We start from the raw sequence: 21,703 nt of genomic DNA on the forward strand, positions 1-21,703 counted from the left end.
CCAGCTACAAGAGTGCATGATTTCTCTCTTTCTATCTGTACAACTAGGGAAATAACTCGGTGGATATCTTTTATATAGCTGGCCATTAGTGTATTTTCAGTGCATGAATGTTAGCATGTTAGTGGAAAATTACTAAATTCTTGCTCTCCTTTATGTGTGTGTGCATGTGTGTGTGTGTGTGTGTGGAGAAAAAAAGTCTGGCCTGGAAGAACCACTGAATTTTTTCAAGGCTAGTCGATTTTATGAATTTATTCTGATGATGCCAAAATTATACTTGCCACCTCAGAATTGGAGTGGGAGTGGGAAACAGGAAATCAGGAGGTGAAATGTATTCCCAAGGTCAACTGAGTCCCATAAGCAAATGTATTGGTTTTCTATCACTGCTGTAACAAAGAACCACAATCATGGTGGCTTAGAACAGTACAAACTTACTACCTATTGTTCTAGAGGTACAGAGTCCAACACAGTTCTCTCCAGGCTAACCTCAAGGTATAGATAGACAGGGCTGCATTCCTTTCTGGAGGCTCTAGGGGAAAATCCATTTCCCTGCCTTTCCAGTTTCTAGAAGCCGCCACATTCCTGGATTCCTGGCCCCGTGCTTCTATCTTCAGTGCCAGCAAGGTCATCTCTCTGGCCACTATAGCCATATCTCCTCGTGACCTCAGCAGGAGAGGCTTATCTCATTTTAGACATTTTGTGACTAAGAGTGAGCACATCTGGATAATCCAGGATAATCTCTCCACCTCAATGCCTTTAACTTAATCACATCTGGAAAATCCCTTCTGCCGTGTAAGGTAACATATTCACAAGTTCTGGGCATTAGGACATTGGATGTCTTTGGGAGAAACATTATTCTGCCTGCCACAGCAAATCACTGAATTTTAGAGGAAAAAAATTAAATGGGAAAAATATGATAGAAAGAGGAATGGCAAAATGCCTCAATACATGTATCTATCACAGCTTTGGAGTGATAAACTCAAACCAAGTCAGTATTTTATTAAAGCCTCTTGTGTAATCTCTAATTTTATGAGTGTCTTGTGCACTTTAAGTAGTCTATATACATTGAGTGATAACATACATAATCAAAGGGATGTTTAAAGGTGTATATTCATTATGTGTGTGTGTTTAGTCGCTCAGTAGTGTCAGAGTCTTTGCAACTCCATAGACTGCAGCCTGCCAGTCTCCTGTGTCCATGGAATTCTCCAGGCAAGAATACTGGAATGGGTTACCATTCCCTTCTCCAGAGGATCTTCCCTACCCAGGGATCTAATCCAGGTCTCCTGCATTGCAGGCAGATTCTTTACTATCTCAGCCACCAGGGAAGCCCATTCTTCATAATATACGGAGATAATTAACTTTGAAATTCATTAAACTCTATTACTCTATAAACTATGACTTTGAGAAAAGCATAGGACTTAAGCAGAAAAACAGCCAACATTTTCTAGTTAGTGAAAGTGAAGAGAGGATTTAACGTAACTAAATTAAACTTCTTTAAGTTGAGCACAAGAGTACCTGCTTTGGTTCCTCCCCGTGACGTGAGGTGAATTTTTGAAACGCTCAGTGCTTTTGCATCCATATTTGCAACGTGAAGCCATAGATCGCAAAGATTTTTTTTTAATCACGTGAAGGATGTGAATCAATGTGTGAAGGGGACTGTTTCTCCTGCTATCTACCAAAAGAATCCTCTTAACCCTACATTGTGGAGATCTGAGTCGTTCAACTGATTTAACAGAAAGCCAGTCCCATCAGTATCTTGGTGCCCCAGCAGCAATCTGTTCATTGCTTGTTAGAGATGAAGAAACACATTCGCAACTCAGGCCTACACGGAGTGTCATCTCCAGATAGAATCAACACCACCCCCTCCACAGGGGCTGGAATCTGGCTGCTTTCCAAGCTGTTGCTGACCAGGCTCCCTTGCCTGGCCTGGCTGATGAGATCATCACACCAAGTGCCACGGGGGCAGACCAGGCCCGCTGTTGCAACATGTTCCTTCCCCGGGCTGTTGCCTTCACTTCACCAAATGCCCTGTATAACACAGCATATCTCTGATCCACTGGCTCTCTTCCCTTTGCCTTTGTATGCATTTTTATATCATGCATCTTCCCCTGAATAAAAGGGATAATAGAGGTTTCTCAGATTTGATTTCTCAGTGGGAATTGTTTGCTTTGGAAGCCACCTACACCAATTCTAATTGAGAACAGAGCTCAGAAGGAGGGCCTGAGAACTGCACCCGGATGAACTTTTTGGTGGGCTGATTTCCGTTGATTTCTTTAGCATTGGATTGTGTATGTGAGTGATTCTAGGGTCGACTGTTTTACAAAAGCCTGGGCACGTGGATCAATCAGCGTCTTTTTCTTTAACTAGTTCTCTACCTTGGAAGGATTCTTTGTAATTGATAATATAAAGTCTTCATCATGAAAGCTACTGGGGGTCCTCGGCCCCGCTGTCCAGTCATAAACACTGTGGAAATCACGAAGCTATCTGGGCCCTTTACAACCTACGTCTAAACATGATGAGCCTCTATTAGAGAGATTACAGTAAAAAATAACAATCAGCTCTCTGATGATCCTGTGCGGAGGGAAAGGGTGGGGAGGAGTAGATTTGGCAAAGGACAAGCCCAGACTTTCGTCACAGGGACAGACCAAAGTGTTAACACAAAGGGAGAACCCGGGAGCATCCCGCACACTGCATTTCAGCCCAGATAACATGGCACTTCCGCGGGCCGGGTCCACGCCCTGACCGCCGGAGGGTCTCAGCACCTCTGCGCCCGCCCGCCGCCCTTCCAGCTGCAGACATGCTCGCGGGATCCGGATCTCAGGGAAGACGCAGCCTGGCCGCGCTCTCCCAGTGAGTGCTCGCTTCACCTCTTCGGGGGTTTCTTCTTCTTTCTTATAAAGGAATTGCTGTTTTTAAAATGCTTTTTAATTGTGGGAGTGGGAGGAGAGAGGAGAAGCCAGGAGGCAAAGGAAGGCAGTGAGTATGTAAGTTTCAGACCTGTATGGAACTTTTTTGGTCTCAACTTGGTGGTGGTTCTGATTGGTTTTCCTCGGTTCCATTTTTTGGGGTGGTTCGTAGACCATTTGCGGGGGGTTGATACCTAGGCACTGAGTTTTCTTATTCCAAATACCGATCCACAAAGCATCGGGTTTCTAAAGATCTGCTGTTAATTTAGACCTGAGCCCTCTGCTCGGAATGATCCATCTGCAGGGCTCAGAGACTTTGGCTAAAGCACACATTGCCCAATCCTTAGAGTCAACAGCCCAAAGCCCTTAATACACTGACCATCTGACTGTGACAGAACAGGACCCAGAGCACATGCTATCGATCAGAGAATTGTTCAGATAACAGGCTCCAAAGTTTAGGATCCTGGAATCTTAGAATGTTCAAGCTAGAGGGGCCCCTAGGGCTGTTTGCTGAAACTCTTTCCTATAGACTGAGAAACTGGAACCCCAAGGGGCAACTCCTCTCACCCAAAGCCAGACGGCAGTCAATAGCGGGGAAGCCAGTGTCTTTGTACTTGAGGCAAGGGCCCTTTTCACACTGGCGTTTATGAGGTTTGGAAAACTCTCTGGGTCTTGGGAAAAGGTACCGCACAAGAGTAAGAACACCAGATGGCCTTTCAGTAGATCTGTCCCATTTTTGAAAGTTTTGGCATCGATTCAGCATGACAATTGTTGTTCCAGTCGCTCCAGCATTTGTGTAACAGTTCATCAAATAAACAGGAACTCAACAGGGTCCTAAAAAACGAGACCCACGTCCACTGCATTGGCAGATCTCTTGGATAACCAGTTTCTTTGCGTGTGATCACTCAAGTGTGAGAGCAAAAAGGGGTGTCAGAGGTTATCTGTATGGCTATCAGACTGGTTGGGTTTTTTTTTTTTTTTTGGCAAATTTACTATTAAAAGGAATTCTGTTACATAAAGGAGATGTTCTGATCAAATGGGTGGTTTTGGATCTAGAGCTTCTCTTCACCGCTGTAGTCCCCATTGCTCATCACCCCCACTCCCCATCCTTCTCTACCCCACCCCACTCTACCCACTCCACCAAAACTTCCTTGGAATCCTAGGTGTTCGTGGAATTTGAGAAACCCTCCGATTGTGTTCAATGGCTCAATTTCCAATGAGGAAACTGAGGCACATGGGGTAAAGGGCTGGCCCCGTATTCACAGCTGATCAACAACAGAGCCTGGAATGCAGGGCAAAGAGCCCAATGGGGGGGAGGTGTGTGTGTCAGTGTGAATTCCTGGTTCTGACTCTTCCCGCTTTAATCATGCCCTTGCTTCTATCAGTTTACTTTCTCCATATCTCTCTCACTCTTATCTACTCATCTGTCATTACCTGAATTTCAGCAGTTACTGCCCCCCCTCCCCCCACACACACACCTGGACAGTTCTAATTGCCTCCTATCTGGTTCCAGCTTCAGTCTCTGTCCCCTTTCTGACCGTGTCCCCTCCGGCCCTCCCACCCCTCACCCTTGAAGATAGAGCTCACTGTCCTCCACGTGGCATTCAAGGTTCTCCACAATCTGCCTTTTGTATCCCTTCCCATTCTGACCGCTCCCTGCTCTGGCCAAATCAGATTACTCACTGGTCCCCAGATTCATTACATAAAAGCCACCTCCATTCCTTGGCTCACCCCATATCTTATGTGGAGAACACTCTATAAGCCTCAGTTTCCCCTCTGAAATGGAGGAATTGAACAAGATTGAGGCTTCTGAAGTGTTCTATGGAGACCAAGGATTCCAAGGAAGTTTTGGAGTGGGTAGGGTGCGGTGGGATAGGGAAAAGACAAGGGAGTATGGTGGGAGGTAGAGGCAATGGAGAGACGGGGTGTGATTGGAGAGTACAGTAGGGATGAGCGGCTCTATCTCATGTGCTTCTGACTCCATTCCTGTCCTTCAGGGCCCTCGTCAAATGCTCCCTTTCTCCACAAGGCTTCCTCCGCTCCTCTTTTGTCTCCACACCACTAACCTTTGTTGTCCATCCTTCTATTATTAGCTTTAAACTAAAGATAATGGTGAGCATGCCTGTCCTCTTGCAATAAATGGTAATTCACTTGAGGGTAGGAACTATTTTGACTCTTTGGACCTTCAGCTTCCAGCATGGTGCCAATGATCAAAAAATATTCTTTAACTTTCCCATTATTGGATAAATCAAACTCAGTTCATCTAAGTTTACACTTTTCATTGGAGTCATTTGAACACACCAGAGCTTCTGGACCTTCTGCTTTGGAAGAAGTTTTAAGTTAAATGCCAAAACAGATGCCCAACGAAACGATTTCTAAATTCCTTTGCATTTGCATCAGATAATTTATCTCAGTTTCATCACCTACAGAGCAAGATTAGAAGTATTTCTTTTATGAGGTACATTAAGATTCCTAAATGCCGAGACCTACCCAGGGTCATGTTATTCTCAGGGGCAGTTGTGAATGGTTTTTCAGTTCTTTCTAGTTTTCAAGGTGCTGTTTAATTTGTTCCTGGTATGATTATTGAGAGATTCTGTCACTCGCGGTCTGATATTTTCACCACTTACTTTCTCATTTTCCCAAAGCCCAGGTGAAATCTTCTTGAGTCAAGATATGGGGTTTCCTGTAGATAGCCATGCTTTAGTCACCTTTTGTAACAAACGTAGAAGGGTATATACATTTTTAAACCATGATACCAAAGAAACGTAGGAAATTTTTTAGTTCATGCCACCGTTTTCTGAAGAAACTAAGTTAAAAACATGACAGGGAAATAAGCGTATCCAGGTCTAGTGGTTCCACTCACTACTCACAGTAGCCAAGACTATCAGGGAACCCCGTTTGTTACAACTGTGTTCAAGGAAAAAGTCAACAGTCTGGGCAGAGAAACACTCAGGCGTCTTCTCTCTTACCAAGTAAAGGGCATGTACATTTTGTGACTGTTGATTTGTATACCAAACCAGCCATTTTTGTTCACTTTGGTGTTCAAAGTTTGGCTTTAAATGGTTGACTTCACTGGACCTCTTATCTGGTTAAGGGTAAAATTACCACTTTCTGCTAGTGGATAAAAAATAAGAAAGAATGGCAGAGAAACAGGCAGTTACACTTTGCCAGTATTGGGCACTCTGTGAACGATATTGCTGAATTTCTGCTGGAATGGTGACTATACCAAATCTTTATGGAAATGGTCTCGACTTTCTTCATGTGTCTTCCTAGCCACCTGGCCACACGAGCACTGACGGGGTGCCTGGTGGCCACAGGCCTTTCTTTCCCTCCTGGTTGATGCAATTTGCATTGCTCACTTCTCTTTCCCTCTTCTTACCTTTAACCTATTTCTATCCTTGACATGAGCGCTCACTTCCTACTGATTCTCACACCCCCTCCCCAGTTCCCCCAAAATGGCTTTGCAGAGGCCAGGCTAGCTGAGGCCAGAGGAATGGGGGCTGGGGAGGTGTTCCTCTGCCATCTGGAGGCTAATATGCCTCTGGTATTCCCAACTGGACCAGTGAGGATGCCTTTTTCCCCTGTAGAAATGCAGTTTCAGTTCTCAGTACTAGCTTCAGATATATCCTGGGTTTTAAAAGGTGGTTGTGGGCTGGCCCGAGATCCCAACTGCCATGTATAATAATGTTTGAAGTTCCAAAAACCAATTTGCAAATTAAGGTTTTGGAAACAAGCTTTTCATAAATGTAGGACTGCCTGAATTCATTTCCAAGCCTAATTGAGTTTTTAAGAGGAGCCTTTAAAAATCTGTAAACCTCACTCATTTCCATATATTCATTCAACAAATATTCATTGAGGGTTTCCTGTGCCAGTTAGTGCTGCTGGGACTAGGCACTAAGAACATAAAAAAGAACAAAGCACAGGCTCTGGCTTCAAGATGATCTAGTCTTTTGACCTCCCGCTCACTGCAGGAATGCTCCTCTGTTCTCATCCCACACCCACCTCCCAGCAGACACACATCCCCCGGTCCATCAGGGGGCTGCCGTCAGAACGGACAGACACCTGACCAGCGCTAGCTGCATCAGCGTTTCCCTGTTTTCTCTTTCCCTCTGACCCTCTGAAAGGAATACTAGTTTCTATTATACTTGAGTATAAACTTAAATATAATAAGTTTATTTTGTGACTCAGTATGTCAGTGACTCAATGGACATGAGTTTAAGCAAATTCTGGGAGATGGTGGAGGACAAGGAAGCCTGGGCTGGTGCATGCCATGGGGTCGCAAAGAGTCAGACACGACTGAACTGACTAAGTACACAGGCACCATATATATACACACATATATCTATTCGAAACAAATGTTTCACAAAATAATGCTCACTCTTGCTATGTACAGTGCCCTCTGATATTTTCTTTTTTCAAGTTGTACTATTGATTTTTTTCACTTTTATTAAAGTATGACTGACAGATAAGATTATTATACGTCCACAGGATTCTCCAGGCAAGAATACTGGAGTAGATTGCCATGCCCTTCTCCAGGTCAATTATTAAAGCCTAATTGACAAATAAGCTTATAATATATTTAAAATGTACTATATGACGATCTGTAGATCTATATATTGTAAAAGAAGTCCCATAGTTAATTAACATATTCATCACCTATCATATTTACCTTTCTTTCCTTTTCTGGTGAGAACACTTAAGTTCTACTCTTTTAGCATATTTCAGTTGCCAACAATGTATTATTAACCGTAGTCACTATGTTATCCATTGTATCGTTAAGACTTTATTCATCTTATCACTAAAAGTTTATAGCCTTTTACCAGCCTCTCCCCATTTCCCCTAGCCTCCAGCCCTTGGCAATCACTATTCTCGTTTAACTTTTTTATTCAAATTCCACATGTAAGTGATAGGATGCAGTATTCGTGTTTCTCTGTCTGGCTTATCTCAGCACAATGCTCTCCATATTCATTCATGTTGTTGCAAATGGCAGAATTTCCTTCTTTTTTAAAAAATAAGTTTTGTTGGCCTATGGTTGATTTACAGTGTTGTGTTAGTTTCAGGTGTCCTTCTTTTTAAAGGCTGAATAGGATTCCACATTACTATGTACATATTGTATATGTTACAATATTGCGTATTATATATATTTACATACACATGTATATGAATCTCCATTCATCCTTTGATGAACACATAGGTTGTTTCCATACCTTGGCTATTGTGAGCAATGCTGCAATAACATGAAAATACAGATATTTCCCATATAGTGATATAGTTTCTTGCCCTCTGATATTTTCTTTAGTCTATATTTCATTAAAAAATGTTAGTCATAACCTACTAAGTAGACCCTGACCCTGATAGCTGCCTGTTTCAGAGATCAGCCTAGATACTTAAACAGAGGCTTTTCAAGTGGGAATCAGAGGGTCTTGATTCTGGTCTAACTCCTTCAGCAATAAGCCCTGTGATCTCCAGGAAGCCACTTCATCTTGCTACAATGCAGCTGTAAGATAGAAATGCTCGTGTCTGCTCAGTGTAACTTGCAGGGTGGTAAGACCATCCAGTACAGTGATGTGTGTCAAAGTATATGGAAAAAAACTAAGTACTAAACAAATGCAAGTTATTATTAAATAGCCTTATTTTTCCCAATTAAAATTTAATATCAGAGGAACAACTTGGGGAGACCATTTGTTCTTTATAGAGTTGTGGAAAGATCCTTGCATGGGCTATAATATTATGCAACTTCACAAATGAAAATCTCAGAGTGACATTTGTTTGGGATGTTGTAACTAGGTTTGTATTTAAGAAGCTCAGCCAGGTCATCCTCTTTTCTCTGCCCTTAAATACTTTTTCCGGTTGTAAAATCAAGGAAGCAACTAGGTGGTCGGTGGATTTTTAACTTCTGAGCCAATTTGTGAAGGAGTATGCTTTGCCTGATAGTATCTGCTCTGGCCCACTGCATTGATAAATGCTCATTTCCACTGCTATTAAGACTGCTTTTTATTAAAAACAACTGACATTAAATAAAAGTAATGAGTAAAGGAGATAGCTTTATTAAGAACGGTTTAAAACAATAAATTTCTAAAGAAAATATGGTACTTTTCTCACTGACCATTCACTTTTTCTTTATAACCTTTATTGTAAACCTCATCTCATGCAGACATTGATTAGAATGCTTCTTACATCTTGATATTGCTATTTAGGCCCTGGTATTTTAGGCTGGTATTTTCTATGCTAATGAATTCCTATTGAAGGTCTAACCCACACTAGACAGGCTCTTCCAGGCTAGCTCTGTCTTTTCTTTCCATGACTTCTTTCTGATAGTTACAAGGAATAAGCACTCACCTTTTCTAGAACTCAATTCTGTAAGTCACTATACCTTGCTCTTTATATGCAACAGAGATAATACGTGCTTAGTTACTCAGTTGTGTCGGATTCTTTGCGACCCCATGGACTGTAGCCTGCCAGGTTTCTCTGTCCATGGGGATTCTCCAGGCAAGAATACTGGAGTGGGTTGCCATGCGATTCTCCAGGGGATCTTCGCAACCCAGGGATTGAACCCAGGCCTCCCGCGTTGCAGACAGATTCTTTACCAACTGAGCCACCAGGAAGAGATAAAATAACAATATAATAAAGTAAGGACTATACTCACCCCAAGGTAATTAGCCACTTTTGCTCCTTGAAGAGTGAAAACATTCTTGCACAGATCAGCGATACCCCACCAAAGGCCACAGTTCATAATTATCTTGCATAGTTTCCAGAGAAGGGTACATGAAATATAAAAAATTTAAGGAATTTTTTCAACCTACCTTTAATATGGTTTCATGATATTTATAGCTTTTGTGTAATTCCCATAGCTTCTTAATGAATTAATATGATATGTCTAAGAATTGAATTGAAAATAATGGTGTTCACACACTTTTTAATAGTAAATTTAAGGTCCAAGGTGGCCTGTGTACACTGAACTTTTGAAGCAGAAGAGATGGCTTAAAGAGGAGCTGGTCATTCACCTCTGCTATTTCTCAGGTAGTCTTTCTAGAGTGAAACAGCATGGCTGGCTGGGTAAAAGGTCTCAGTACTCTTTCTACTGACCAGACCCAGCTTTCAAAGCACTAAATGGGCACATTATTGGCAGGTGAAAACTAGAGCCAGGTATCCTGACTCCCACATCTGTGTTTGGACTTTGATCTTTGATAAGTATGTGATTGAGCAGGTCTGCTAATTTCAGTGGGCCTACGTTTCTTCATATGTGGGGCGGAGCAGGTGGGGGGAAAGAAAGGTATAGTATCTGTCCTGCAGGTTTAGTGAAAATCAAAGGAATTAGTTACGTGAAGGTGTATAAACCAGCAGATAATCAATCAGTGTTAAATTGTCCACCTTCCTCTTCTTTTCCTACAGACCCTAGAAGAGAAATGGCTTGATATCTTACACCAACAAAGCTACTGGGGTGTAAGATGCTGGGGCAAAAGCCAGGTGAATTCAGTTTGTGATTGACATGTATTCAAAAAATCCATCTATTTTCAAAAAATCAGAGGAGCTCCTCATCTCAGATTTTAGTTGTTCCATGTACTTCCTACTTAAAAACTATAACCCATACTGCAATACTTTGGAGAACTCTTAAAGTTAAAAGAAACTTGCTAAAAATAAGCTTTGGGGGTAAAATATAAAATTGCTACTTTCCAAAACTGGCCTAAACCAGACACATTGTGAAGGAGGACATAGTAAGAAGTAGGGATTTGTTTGCCAAAAACTTTGATGTGACCAATCTCTAAATAAGCTTGATAGAGAAGGAGAGTATAAATTAATAATATTAACTTTGAAAAAATGCAGATAAAGTTAGAGCTGGACTCAAATCCTAGTTGCATCATTTTATTAACTATGTGCCCTTGAGCTGATTACCTAATCTCACTGAGTTTTTTCAGTTTATTTGTCTATAAAATGAGGAAAAGATATGTAAAGTGGTTAGCACGGTGCCTGGCACTTAGCTCAAAAAGATGTGTGTGGGGTGATAGACAGTGATAATTACTGGCATTAACTGGATGCCTAAGGGAATGAGTCTGAGGTAGCTTCCTGGTACAGTAAGCCCCCTACACATGAATCTTCAAGTAGTGAACTTTCAGAGATGCGAACGTGCATTCCGTCAACATCAGGCATGCGTGAAATTGCAGCTTGCCCTCCGTCTCCTTGGCAGTCCTTCAGCTCTACCATCTCCCACCTCTACTCCCTCCTCCACTCAGTAACTCTTCTTGCCTGTTCACTCAATGCCAGTCTCTATATATTAGCTTACTACTATACTTTTCAAGGTTATGTTCTGTAGGATTAAAAATGGTTTCTTTATTTTTTGGGTTTTTTTTTTTTAATGTATTATATATGTGAAAAGTATACTATTACAGTACAGTACTATATAGCCAATTGTGATAGTTGGGTACCTAGGCTAACTTTGTTGGACTTACAAATGCCCTCTCGGAACAGAACCTGTTCGTATGTAGTGGACTTACTGTATTCACAGAACTGTGAATGACTGTGATGAGTTGTATTAGTTTCCTAGGGTCACATAACAGTACCACGAACTAGGTGGCGTAGAACTACAGAAACTCATTGTCTCTCACAGTTTTAGAGGCTAGAAGCCTGATGTCAAGGTGTCTGTAGGACTATGCGCCCCCTGAATCCTGTAGGGGAAGATTCTTCCTTGCCTTTTCTGGGTGCTGGTGGCCCCAGCTGGGCCTTGGTTTGTGGCAGGATAGCTCCAATTTTTCCATTACTTCTCATGACATTCTCCCTATTTCTCTTCACATCATCTTCCCGCTGTCTGTCTCTGTGTCTGAATTTCTCCTTTTTATAAGAACTCCAGTCATTGTGGATTGGAGTTCACCCTAATGACCTTATCTTAACTTGATTACATCTTAATTCCAAATAAAGTCATGTCCTGAGGTACTGGAGGCTAGGACTTCAATGCATTTTTGGAGACAACACAGTTAGACCCCACATAATTATGTGGGTACACAGAGTTCCTAGAATTAAATGCAACAAACCTGGGCCTTACCTCTACATTTTAAAGTTTGCTGAGGTCTCCACAAATTGAGCAAACCTTCTGTATCCTGGAGATACCTTATGTGGAAATGGTATTCTGATGTGAGTTTGCTGAGTAGTAGATATTTCCGGAGGGATTCCCAGGTGGCACAGTGGGTAAAGAATCCACCTGCAGTGCAAGAGAAGCGGGTTCAGTCCCTGTGTTAGGAAGATCCCCTGGAGGAGGGCATGGCCACCCACTCCAGTATCTTGCCTGGAGAATCCCATGGACAGAGGAGCCTGGTGGGCTGCATTTCCTAGTGTCACATAGATTTGGACCCGACTGAAGCAACTTAGCAGGCATGCACACAGGTACTTCCTGATCGCTAAAGGACAAAAGCTCCTTAGGCTCAAGCATTATGGGGCTTTCCTTTTAACCTCAGTGAGTGAAAGGCACCCAAGAAGTATGTATGTATAGCATAGTCTCTTCTCACCCCAAGGGAAACAGCCTTGAAGTCATAAATTGAACCATGCCAGGCCTGTACGGGTTCGCATCATGGGAAAGATTTACTTTCCACTTATTCTCCCTCCCTTGTATACATTTTTAAACTTCTGACCTTAATTAAACATTCAGTTTGACCCAGGGAAGCATTATAAGTCTGTCTCTCTCAGATCTGAAGACTTGCAGGCTGGAAGGGAGACGCTGTAAAACATTCCCTCCATCCAGGAGCTTAAGAAGGCTAGTTTTATGAGTCCATCTAGAGCTTCAGGTAAATCTCAAACCAAGACCCTCAGACACCAGAGGAGCAAAAGGAACACAGCAAAGGTGAGAACTGAGCATATGAGGAAATAAAATTATAAGTTACAATGGAAGGCAACTTCATGAATTAGATGGGCTACTAATTCAATGTAATGAACCACACACCAAAATAAACAGTAGAAGGTGCTTGTAACTGTTGAGAAAAATTAACAAAGTAGAACCATGTTGTTGTTCAGTAGCTAAGTAGTGTCCGACTCTTTGCAACCCCATGGGCTGAAAAACATCAGGCTCCTCTGTCCTCCACTATCTCCTGGAGTTTGCTTAAATTCATGTCCATTGAGTTGGTGATGCCATCTAACCATCTCATCCTCTGTTGTCCCCTTCTCCTTTTGCATTCAGTCTTTCACAGCATCAGGGTCTTTTCCAGTGAGTAGGCTCTTTGCATCGGGTGGCCAAAGTATTGGAGCTTCAGCAGAAACATTCGATCCTTAAACTGAGTACTGTCTTAGTTTCCTCGGGCTGCCTTAACAAAGCACTACATACTTTAAACCAACATACTACATACGTTAAACCAACAGGCAGGGTTGTTCCCTTCGGAGGGCCATGAGGGGGAATCTGTCCCAGGCCTCTCTCCTAGCTTCTCTTGGTCTCCTGGTCATCTTTGACTGTCCTTGGCATGTAGCTATATCACTCCAGTCCTCTGCCTTCCTCTGACATTCTCTCTGTTTCTTCACATAGTCTACCTGCCATGCATGTCTCTTTCTGTGTCCAGTTTTCTTCCTTTTTACAAGGAGTCCAGTCCTGTTGGATGAGGGCCCACCTTATGACCATCATGACTTGATTACCTCCGTAAAGGCCGTATTTCCAAATAAGATCACCTTCTGAGGTTCTGGGGGTTAGGTCACCAACCAATCATTTTTTTTTCATAATTTAATTTTTTATTTATTTATTTTTGGCTGTGCTGGGTCTTTGTTGCTGCCAGGCTCTCTCTAGTTGTGGCAAACAGGGGACTACCCTCTAGTTGAGGTGCATAGACTTCTCATTGTGGTGGCTTCTCTTGTCAAGGAGCACGGGCTCTAGGTGCTCAAACTTCAGTAGTTACAGCACGTGGGCTCAGTAATTGTGGGTCTTCCGCTCTACAGACTCAGTAGTTGTTGTGCACGGGCTTAGTTGCTCCAAGGCATGTGGGATCTTCTCCGAGACATGTTCTATCCCTCCCAGATCAGGGATAGAACCTGTGTCTCCTGCATTGGCAGGTGAATTCTTTACCACTGAGCCACTAGGAAGCCCCCAACCTATCATTTTTAGAGAGGACATGCTTCAACCCATTACAGGTTCTGAGAGATTTAAAATACTTTAACATGACATTGCATAGTTTAATTCATAAGCAGTAAGTGGGATAACTTTCTAGTACAATTAAAATGCCAGCTGACTGAAGGATATGGGGTGTCAGGCCATCTGTTTAAAGCCATTCCAATGACACTCAGAACCAACCTCTATGTGTAGAGTTCTGAACCATCAATTCTCCACTAAGTTTGGGTGTTAAGCCAGCCCCAAAGAATAATAGAAAAGGGGATTATCCTCTTCTTCTGGCATGCATGCATTTTCTGGAATGGGAAGATAAAGCTGTCTGATGATAAATTTTACATTTTAACGACAAGTGACACGGGGACTAAGAGAGAGAGAAAATGAGAGATAAAAGGCATTCCACTTATTGCACATTTTTAGCCCCTACTTTTTCTCTCCACACTCCACCCCTCAAAAAAAAAAAAAAAAATACAGAGACAAGGTAGTCAACAGAGAAAGAATAAAGGAATACCAACAAAAGAATATTTCCCTACATTTGTTCTGCATTTCTAAGCCTTCTCTGGTGTTAATATTCTCAGTGAAAAGGAGTTTAAGATCCTTGAGTAGAAAAATCTACCTGCCCAGTTCTCCCCTTCATGCTGGGAAACAGCAGCATGCCCTGGAAGACATAAGCACAGAACCTATTTTCTATATGATGATGAAGAGGAGGAAGAAAAGGATGGTAAAAATAATAGTAATAATAATAATAGTTAGCACTCATACAGTACTTAGAATGTGCCAAGCCCAGTGCTAGTACATTACAAATATGAGTTTATTTAATTCTTCAACAGCATGACACATTGAGTGCCATTATCTCCATTTTCAGTCATTTCAGTCACTCAGTCGTGTCTGACTTTGGCAACCCTATGGACTGCAGCACTCCAGGCTTCCCTGTCCATCACTAACCCCCAGAGCTTGCTCAAACTCATGTCCATTTTACAGATGAGGAAAATGAGGCCAAAGAGGTTGATTCACTAGCCCTCTTCCTCCCTGTGTGGGTGTGTAATGCCTGGCTTCTGCCTCCTGGCTGACTCCCAGCGGCTCCCTCCTTTCTCCAGCTAACACGGATGTTATTCCAGGCCTGTACTTTCACAGCTCTAACCTCTGGTCTTTGAGTGGGAGAATCTGGCAGCAATTGTAATATGACATCAGATCCTGCTTGATGAGCAAGCTTCTCCTCCTGGTGGAGCAGGGCTGGATGGGGTGAGACGAGTGGTCTGGTGAGGGTCTTTGATCTTTCATGACTCTTTAACCTTAAACAACCCACCCAGGGGACTACAGATTGTTTTAAGGGCCCTACAAAGAGGCAGTGAGTGTACCTTTCCCCCATGGTGGGAGAGCTGTGCCATTAATAATCACGTGGCTTTCTTATGCTATTTAAAAGAAAATAAACTCTTTGAATAATTTTGACCTTTTCCATATCTTAACTTCTCAGTCCTGCCCTGTCAAAGAACTGAGACCTGAAATGAAAGAGACAAGCTATGTCATAGTTGTGCAAAGAGCCCAGACATGCAAGCTAAGATCCTACAGGTATAAGCCTGGGCAAGTGACTTGACGTCTCTGGGCCGGGTTTGTTCCTCTCTCTGTAGATGGGATCTGTTGTGTGTGTTCAGTGCTGGTGTAAGGGTTAGATGAGGTGCATCCTGTGCATTGCCTGACACCTAGTCAGTACAGGCAGGTCTCACTTTACTGAGCTTCACAGATACTGTGTTTTTTACAAATTGAAGGTTTATGTCAACGCTGCATTGAGCAGGTCTATTGATGCCATTTAATCAACAGCATTTGCTCTTTTTGTGTCTCTGTGTCACACTTCGGTGATTCTTGCAATATTTCAAACTTTTTCATTATCACGGTATTTGTTATGGAGATCTGTGATCAGTGATCTTTGTTATTGTCGTTGTTGTTCAGTTGTTAAATCATGTCCAACTCTTTGCGACCTCATAGACCGCAGCATGCCAGGCTCCACCGTCCTCCCCTGTCTGCCAGAGTTTGCTCAAATTCATATCCGTTGAGTTGGTGATGCTATCTAACCATTACATCCTCTGCCGCCCCCTTCTCCTTTTGCCTTCAAACTTTCCCAGCATCAGGGTCTTTTCCAACGAGTCAACTCTTCTCATCTTTAATATTACTATCATAATTTTTTGTATTTTTAGCAATAAGGTATTTTTAATTAAGGTATATAAATTGTTTTTTAGACATAGTGCTATTGCACACTTAATATACTGCAATATAACATAACATAACTTTTATGTGCCCTGGGAAACCACAGAATTTCTGTGACTAGCTTTATTGTGATATTTGCTTTATTGCCGTGGTCTGGAACTGAAACTGCAGTATCGCTGAGGTCTTCCTGTACTGTACAAATGGGAGTTATATATCACCATTGAATAAGCCCCCTCATTTTTTTTAAACAATTTGTTTTTAAAAAATTGTTTGCTTCATTCATTCAAAGTCAAGGTTGGCTGGTCTTATACATTCCTCTTTTTTTTTGTCACCAATGTTATTATTTCAAATGGATAATGGCTATTGTGTTTGGATCATTAGCCTTAGAAATATTGAACTTAAAACTTTAACACGGTGTAAAATTTAGCGGACTGAGTTGTTGGCTACAGCACCCAGATGGCAAGGTGACTCCTGGAGCCACCTCCAGTCTCCTGGGGGGGGCGTAAGCACTTTTTTTAAAAAAGTCCCTAGGGGAGCTTGAGGACTTAAAATCTGTCTGGTAGGCTTCAGAGCTCCATCTGAGCAGAAGACCACAATTCTACGACATCATTGAGATGGAAGAGAGCATCAGTCAGAATAGTTCAAAATTACAATAATGTCCTGACTCTGAACGTAAGTCCCTCATCTTCTCTGAGCCTATTTCCTCAGTGGCGAAACAAGGATGATAGCAGTGTCTGCCCCACTATTGAGAGCGTGTACGTGCTGAAAGTGTTTTATAAACTCTAGTTAAAGTTAGAATTGTGCGGATGGATCTGAGTTTCTGAGTTGGCTCTGAAAACAGCTCAGCCACTAAACAGGATGGGATTGACAAGACAGCCCTGCTGACACAGATCATAACAGGGCGGCATCTCATTTTGACTTGGAAGCTGTTCCCGGTTGTACTAAAGTCCTAGAGAGAAAAAAAAAAGTCTGGTTTAAGCGGTAGAACACTGTGAAAAAAGGAAGAAAGTGTTTAGCTAGGATAAGAGTCAGAGCATGGAGAGGGAAACCTTTGTAGCCAGGTGAGAAGTAGAAAGACAGAAGGAGTCAGGGCTTTTATTTTGCTTTAGGTTCAAAACCAAAGACACAAATGACACCTCTAGGTTCAGTTATATGCTTTAGAACTGGGACAGGCCATCTAAGCCTAGCCCTTCTTTAGGTTAAGACCAGGTAGGTACTCACTGATTATACATATTCAACTCCCTGGAAACATTCAACTTAAAATTTCCTTGCCTGCATTTCTAAGTTTCAAAAACACCCTTCCAAAAAAAAAAAAACAAAACTGCATTTAAAAAATATTAAGATTGTGTTTTTTTGGTTTGGCTTTTAGAAAAAAAATTTTTTTTTTAATCCGAAACCATAATTGTGGTCTACCAAGATGGATTCTCCTCCCATACAGAGAGGATTTAATTTTTCCAGTCCCCTCCCTCGGTGCCTGTTACCCTCTGCTCATTTTTGATGAACTGCACATGTTGTAGAAGCCACTCCTGGGCCTCAGACACGAGCAATCTCCCTTGCCACTGCCAGTGTCCTAATAAGGGAATGAACAAGCTCCTATTGGTGAGCTAAGAGGAGTCAGGCGGTGGATGATATTTTTGCTGATTGAGGAGGATAAGGTGTGGTTTGGCAGGTACCTCGTTGGTTTGGCTGGCTCCCGAACTAGTTTTTTTTCTTTTTTTTTTCTCTCTTTTAGAGTTCAAATTCTGTCAAACAGGCACTCAGAATTGTTTTCTCACTTAAAGCTGAGCTGAGCTTCAAGAGTATCATCTTGACACAGATCATCCACGACGGGGGAAAAGATAGGAATTTGGAGTGAGACGAAGTTTTCATCCTGAATGGAGGTTGAGGGGCTGCCACCAGAAGGAAGGTGGCATCAGACTCAGTCAAATTTGGTCATGGAAAGAACATGCAATATACCACTCAGCATACTTAACCAGTGTTTCATAGGTTTACAATTTTTATCTGCACAAAAATATTACATAACATTCACTTGCTGCCAGCAAATATTGATATACCCTAATTTTAAAAAATAAAAGAAACAAGAATATCTAGGATCATAAGGACAAGTGTCCCCATCTATTTCCACTCTGATCTCAAACTACTTGCCCACTACTCCTGTCTCTACTCTTGTTTTTTGAATGACTCTCCGTTGCTGTTTAACGTGGCTGCATCTGGCCAGAACTGTTCCTCAGTCACTCATTATGAATCAGTGTTTCTCAACCTAGAACCACTTGGGGAGCTTTAATGCCTGGATCGTAACCCACAGTGGGTCTGATTTAATTGGTTTGGGGCACAGCCTGGGCAGAAAGATGTTTAAAAGCTCCCCCAGGTGATTCTAATGTGCAGCCAAGGTTGAGAACTGCTGCTCTGAATGCATCCTCTATTGTATTGTCCAAGGTCTTGGATGGCAGGGCCAGCGTCTCTCTCTTTCTGATGTTTTGAAACCTGTTTAAAAGAGAATACAACATGTATATGAAACGAGTTAGACAGGTTTCTTCTCAGGTTGGTAAGTTCAGTTCAGTTGTTTTAAACCTAACAGTAGAGACTTGTGCTTTCAACCCAAATCAACTTCTAGACATATGGGTATCATTTGAACTTTACTTACCATGCGTGAAAAGGAGTGAAAATATCTGCCAACTAGTCAAAAAACAGTGATTCCATTTTAAAGGCATAAGTAATGATGTTATATTTTAATGTTTTCTCTGTGTTTATACAAGCTATTTATCTCTTGATATTTAATTTAGTTAATAAATGCTTCTTTATTTGACTTTTCTTCTAATATTAACCAAACTTCACATCCTGAAACTATGAACTTGGTATCTCTAGCAAGGATAGTATGATATGACTGAGAAATTTTTAACAACTATTTTTAAGCAATCCATCTTTGAAAACAAGAGGATTTGAGAGTGTATTACCACCATGGAGAGAAGTTTTGAATTTTGGAAAAGTCATGATCAATCAGATGTCCAGAATAACTTATTACTCTCAACTTCTTCACTGTAAATTTCATTATCAAAGAAAAAGGTCATTTAGAAATTCAGGAGAATAGCCTACACTCTAATTTATATGGAATATAGATTAGAAAACCATCACCTAAAAATTGACTTACAAGTTAGAAACATAGATGGGATTACTTAGGGCAGCAAGTATGTTGAATAAGACTAGAGCTAAGGAAGACACAGAGGAAACTGCAAAATATTTCATAAATGATAGGCACAGTATTTCACGTAGGAAAATACGGTCAACAGTGTCAAAGACCTCTGTGAGCTCATTTAAAATGGGGTCTGGAAAGGGCCACTGGATGCTCTGTTCCAAAGTGTAGCCCTAGAGAGCAGAATTCAGCAATACAATGTCATTGGGGATTATGGCTACTAATGCCTGGATCAAAAATAGTCAACCTAGTGTTCAGAGACATTTAATTGTTGTTGTTGTTCAGTTGCTCAGTCATGTCCAACTCTTTGTGACCCCATGGACTGCAGCTTGCCAGGCTTCTCTGTCCTTCACCATCTCCTGGAGCTTGCTCAAACTCGTGTCCATTGAGTCATATCCTCTGTCATCCCCTTCTCCTTCTGCCTTCAATCTTTCCCAGAATCCGGGTCTTTTCCAGTCAGTTCTTCCCATCAGGTGGCCAAAGTATTGGAGCTTCAGCTCCAGCATCAGTCCTTCTAATGAATATTCAGAGTTGATTTCTTTGGGATTGACTGGTTTGATCTTGCAGTCCAAGGGACTCTCAAGAGTCTTCTCCAACACCACAGTTTGAAAGCATCAATTCTTGAGTATTTAATAACCAAATTGAAATGTTCCTTTTTTGTTTGTTTGTTTATTCTGATTAGTTGGGCAAATGGGTAAGATGTCTGGAAAGCGTTAGTTGCTCAGTTGTGTCCAACTCTTTGCAACCCCATGGACTGCAGCCCACCAGGCTCCTCTGTCCATGAGATTTTCCAGGCAAGAAAACTGGAATAGGTAGCCATTCCCTTCTCCAGGGGATCTTCCCAACCCAGGGATTGAACCCTTGTATCCTGCATTGTAGGAAGATTCTTTACTGTCTGAGCCACCAGGGAAGCTCCAAGATGTCTGGAGATAAAATCACTTCATTAGCCCTTTGTAACGGAGAAGGCAGTGGCACCCCACTCCAGTACTCTTGCCTGGAAAACCCCATGGACGGAAGAGCCTGGTAGGCTGCAGTCCATGGGGTTGATAAGAGTCGGACACAACTGAGCGACTTCACTTTCACTTTTCACTTTCATGCATTGGAGAAGGAAATGGCAACCCACTCCAGTGTTCTTGCCTGGAGAATCCCAAGGACGGCGGAGCCTGGTGGGCTGCCATCTATGGGGTCGCACAGAGTCGTACACGACTGAAGCGACTTAGCAGCAGCAGCAGCAGCAGCCCTTTGTAGATACATCTCTGGATGAGTTTAGGTTAGCTACAAAGTAGATTAAGCTAATTTAGAAGCCTAACTCTGAAAATAGATGTAAAATAACAAGACTTCCCATGATACAGTGGAATTAGCTATTTTTGATTATCTTAAAACGATTTATCCCATGAGTTACAGAATCTGTTTTGACTAGAGCACATAAATATATTTCTAAAGGACTGCCTAACTCAAATTTGCTTAGTTTACCTACTTGTACTGAAGTATTTTTGCTTTCTACACACATTGCAAAAGGCCAAAACCAATACTAAGCTTGATAGTGAGAGGAGAGAGAATATAGAGGGATAGAAGGATTTTATAAGGGAAAATGATACAAGAGGGAGTTATGGGAGTGGTGGGGGAGGCATGCACCAGAGTAACAGGAAAACAAAGAGTTTCTGCTCTGCTCACAAACCATACCGAGGCCAGTCCTGTGGCAGGAACAGAGACAGGCCGATGGCAGGTGTGCCTGTGCACACACTCACACACACAAGCCTCTGAAGCAGTCCAGGATCTGCAAACAAATGAGAAAATGCTAGTTGACTCAGTTTAACTTTAGTCCCTGACTATTGACTATATTCTAAAGTCAAATATCTTTCCTGTTCATAACCATTTGGTTCTTCTTACCCAGGAAAACATACATTTTCCAGCTCTAAACTCAGAGTCTAAGTCTAAAGTCTAAGAGGATTTCTGTATGTAGTTACAACATAATCTCATACATAGAGAAAATAGCATTCAAATGAGAAACAAATTTATAATAAGTGCATTAAAATTTTGGCATTTTTGGCCAGTGAGCTACATTTTCCAGGTACCCACAGAGACGCTGTAAGATGGCTTTAACTAGTAGCTGTTCCCAACTTCTAGCAGGAAGGACTTGAGAGAAATGTGAGGTATTGGGGTTCTACCTCCTGCATTTTTTTGCTAACCCTCTTCTGTGTCCAAGCATAGCGTGGAAGCTGCCACTGGCACTCCCAGTTCCAAGTAATACAGCTCTCTTCCATCACTTCATAGTGTTGAAGTTCAAACCTGAGAGGTGCTTTCTTCCCGCTGTGAATGATTAGGCTTCCGCTGCTG

The 21,703-nt window shown here is 42.0% G+C and overlaps 1 protein-coding gene across 8 annotated transcripts in view; it reads left to right on the forward strand.

Annotated features, from left to right (window-relative positions):
* Positions 1 to 21,703, forward strand: part of CALD1 (caldesmon 1) — a 204,525-nt gene that overhangs the window by 123,546 nt on the left and 59,276 nt on the right. Inside the window, exon 1 of one of the 8 annotated variants that reach the window (XM_055590979.1) lies at positions 2,597 to 2,847. The exons of the other annotated variants lie outside the window; for them this stretch is intronic. Coding sequence (XP_055446954.1) covers positions 2,795 to 2,847 — 53 coding nt within the window. The 5' untranslated portion in view covers positions 2,597 to 2,794. Of the gene's footprint in view, positions 1 to 2,596; positions 2,848 to 21,703 lie in introns of those variants that run through there. 8 annotated transcript variants of the gene reach the window in all.

The sequence above is a fragment of the Bubalus kerabau genome, chromosome 8 (assembly GCF_029407905.1).
Source record: "Bubalus kerabau isolate K-KA32 ecotype Philippines breed swamp buffalo chromosome 8, PCC_UOA_SB_1v2, whole genome shotgun sequence".
NCBI lineage: Eukaryota > Metazoa > Chordata > Mammalia > Artiodactyla > Bovidae > Bubalus > Bubalus kerabau.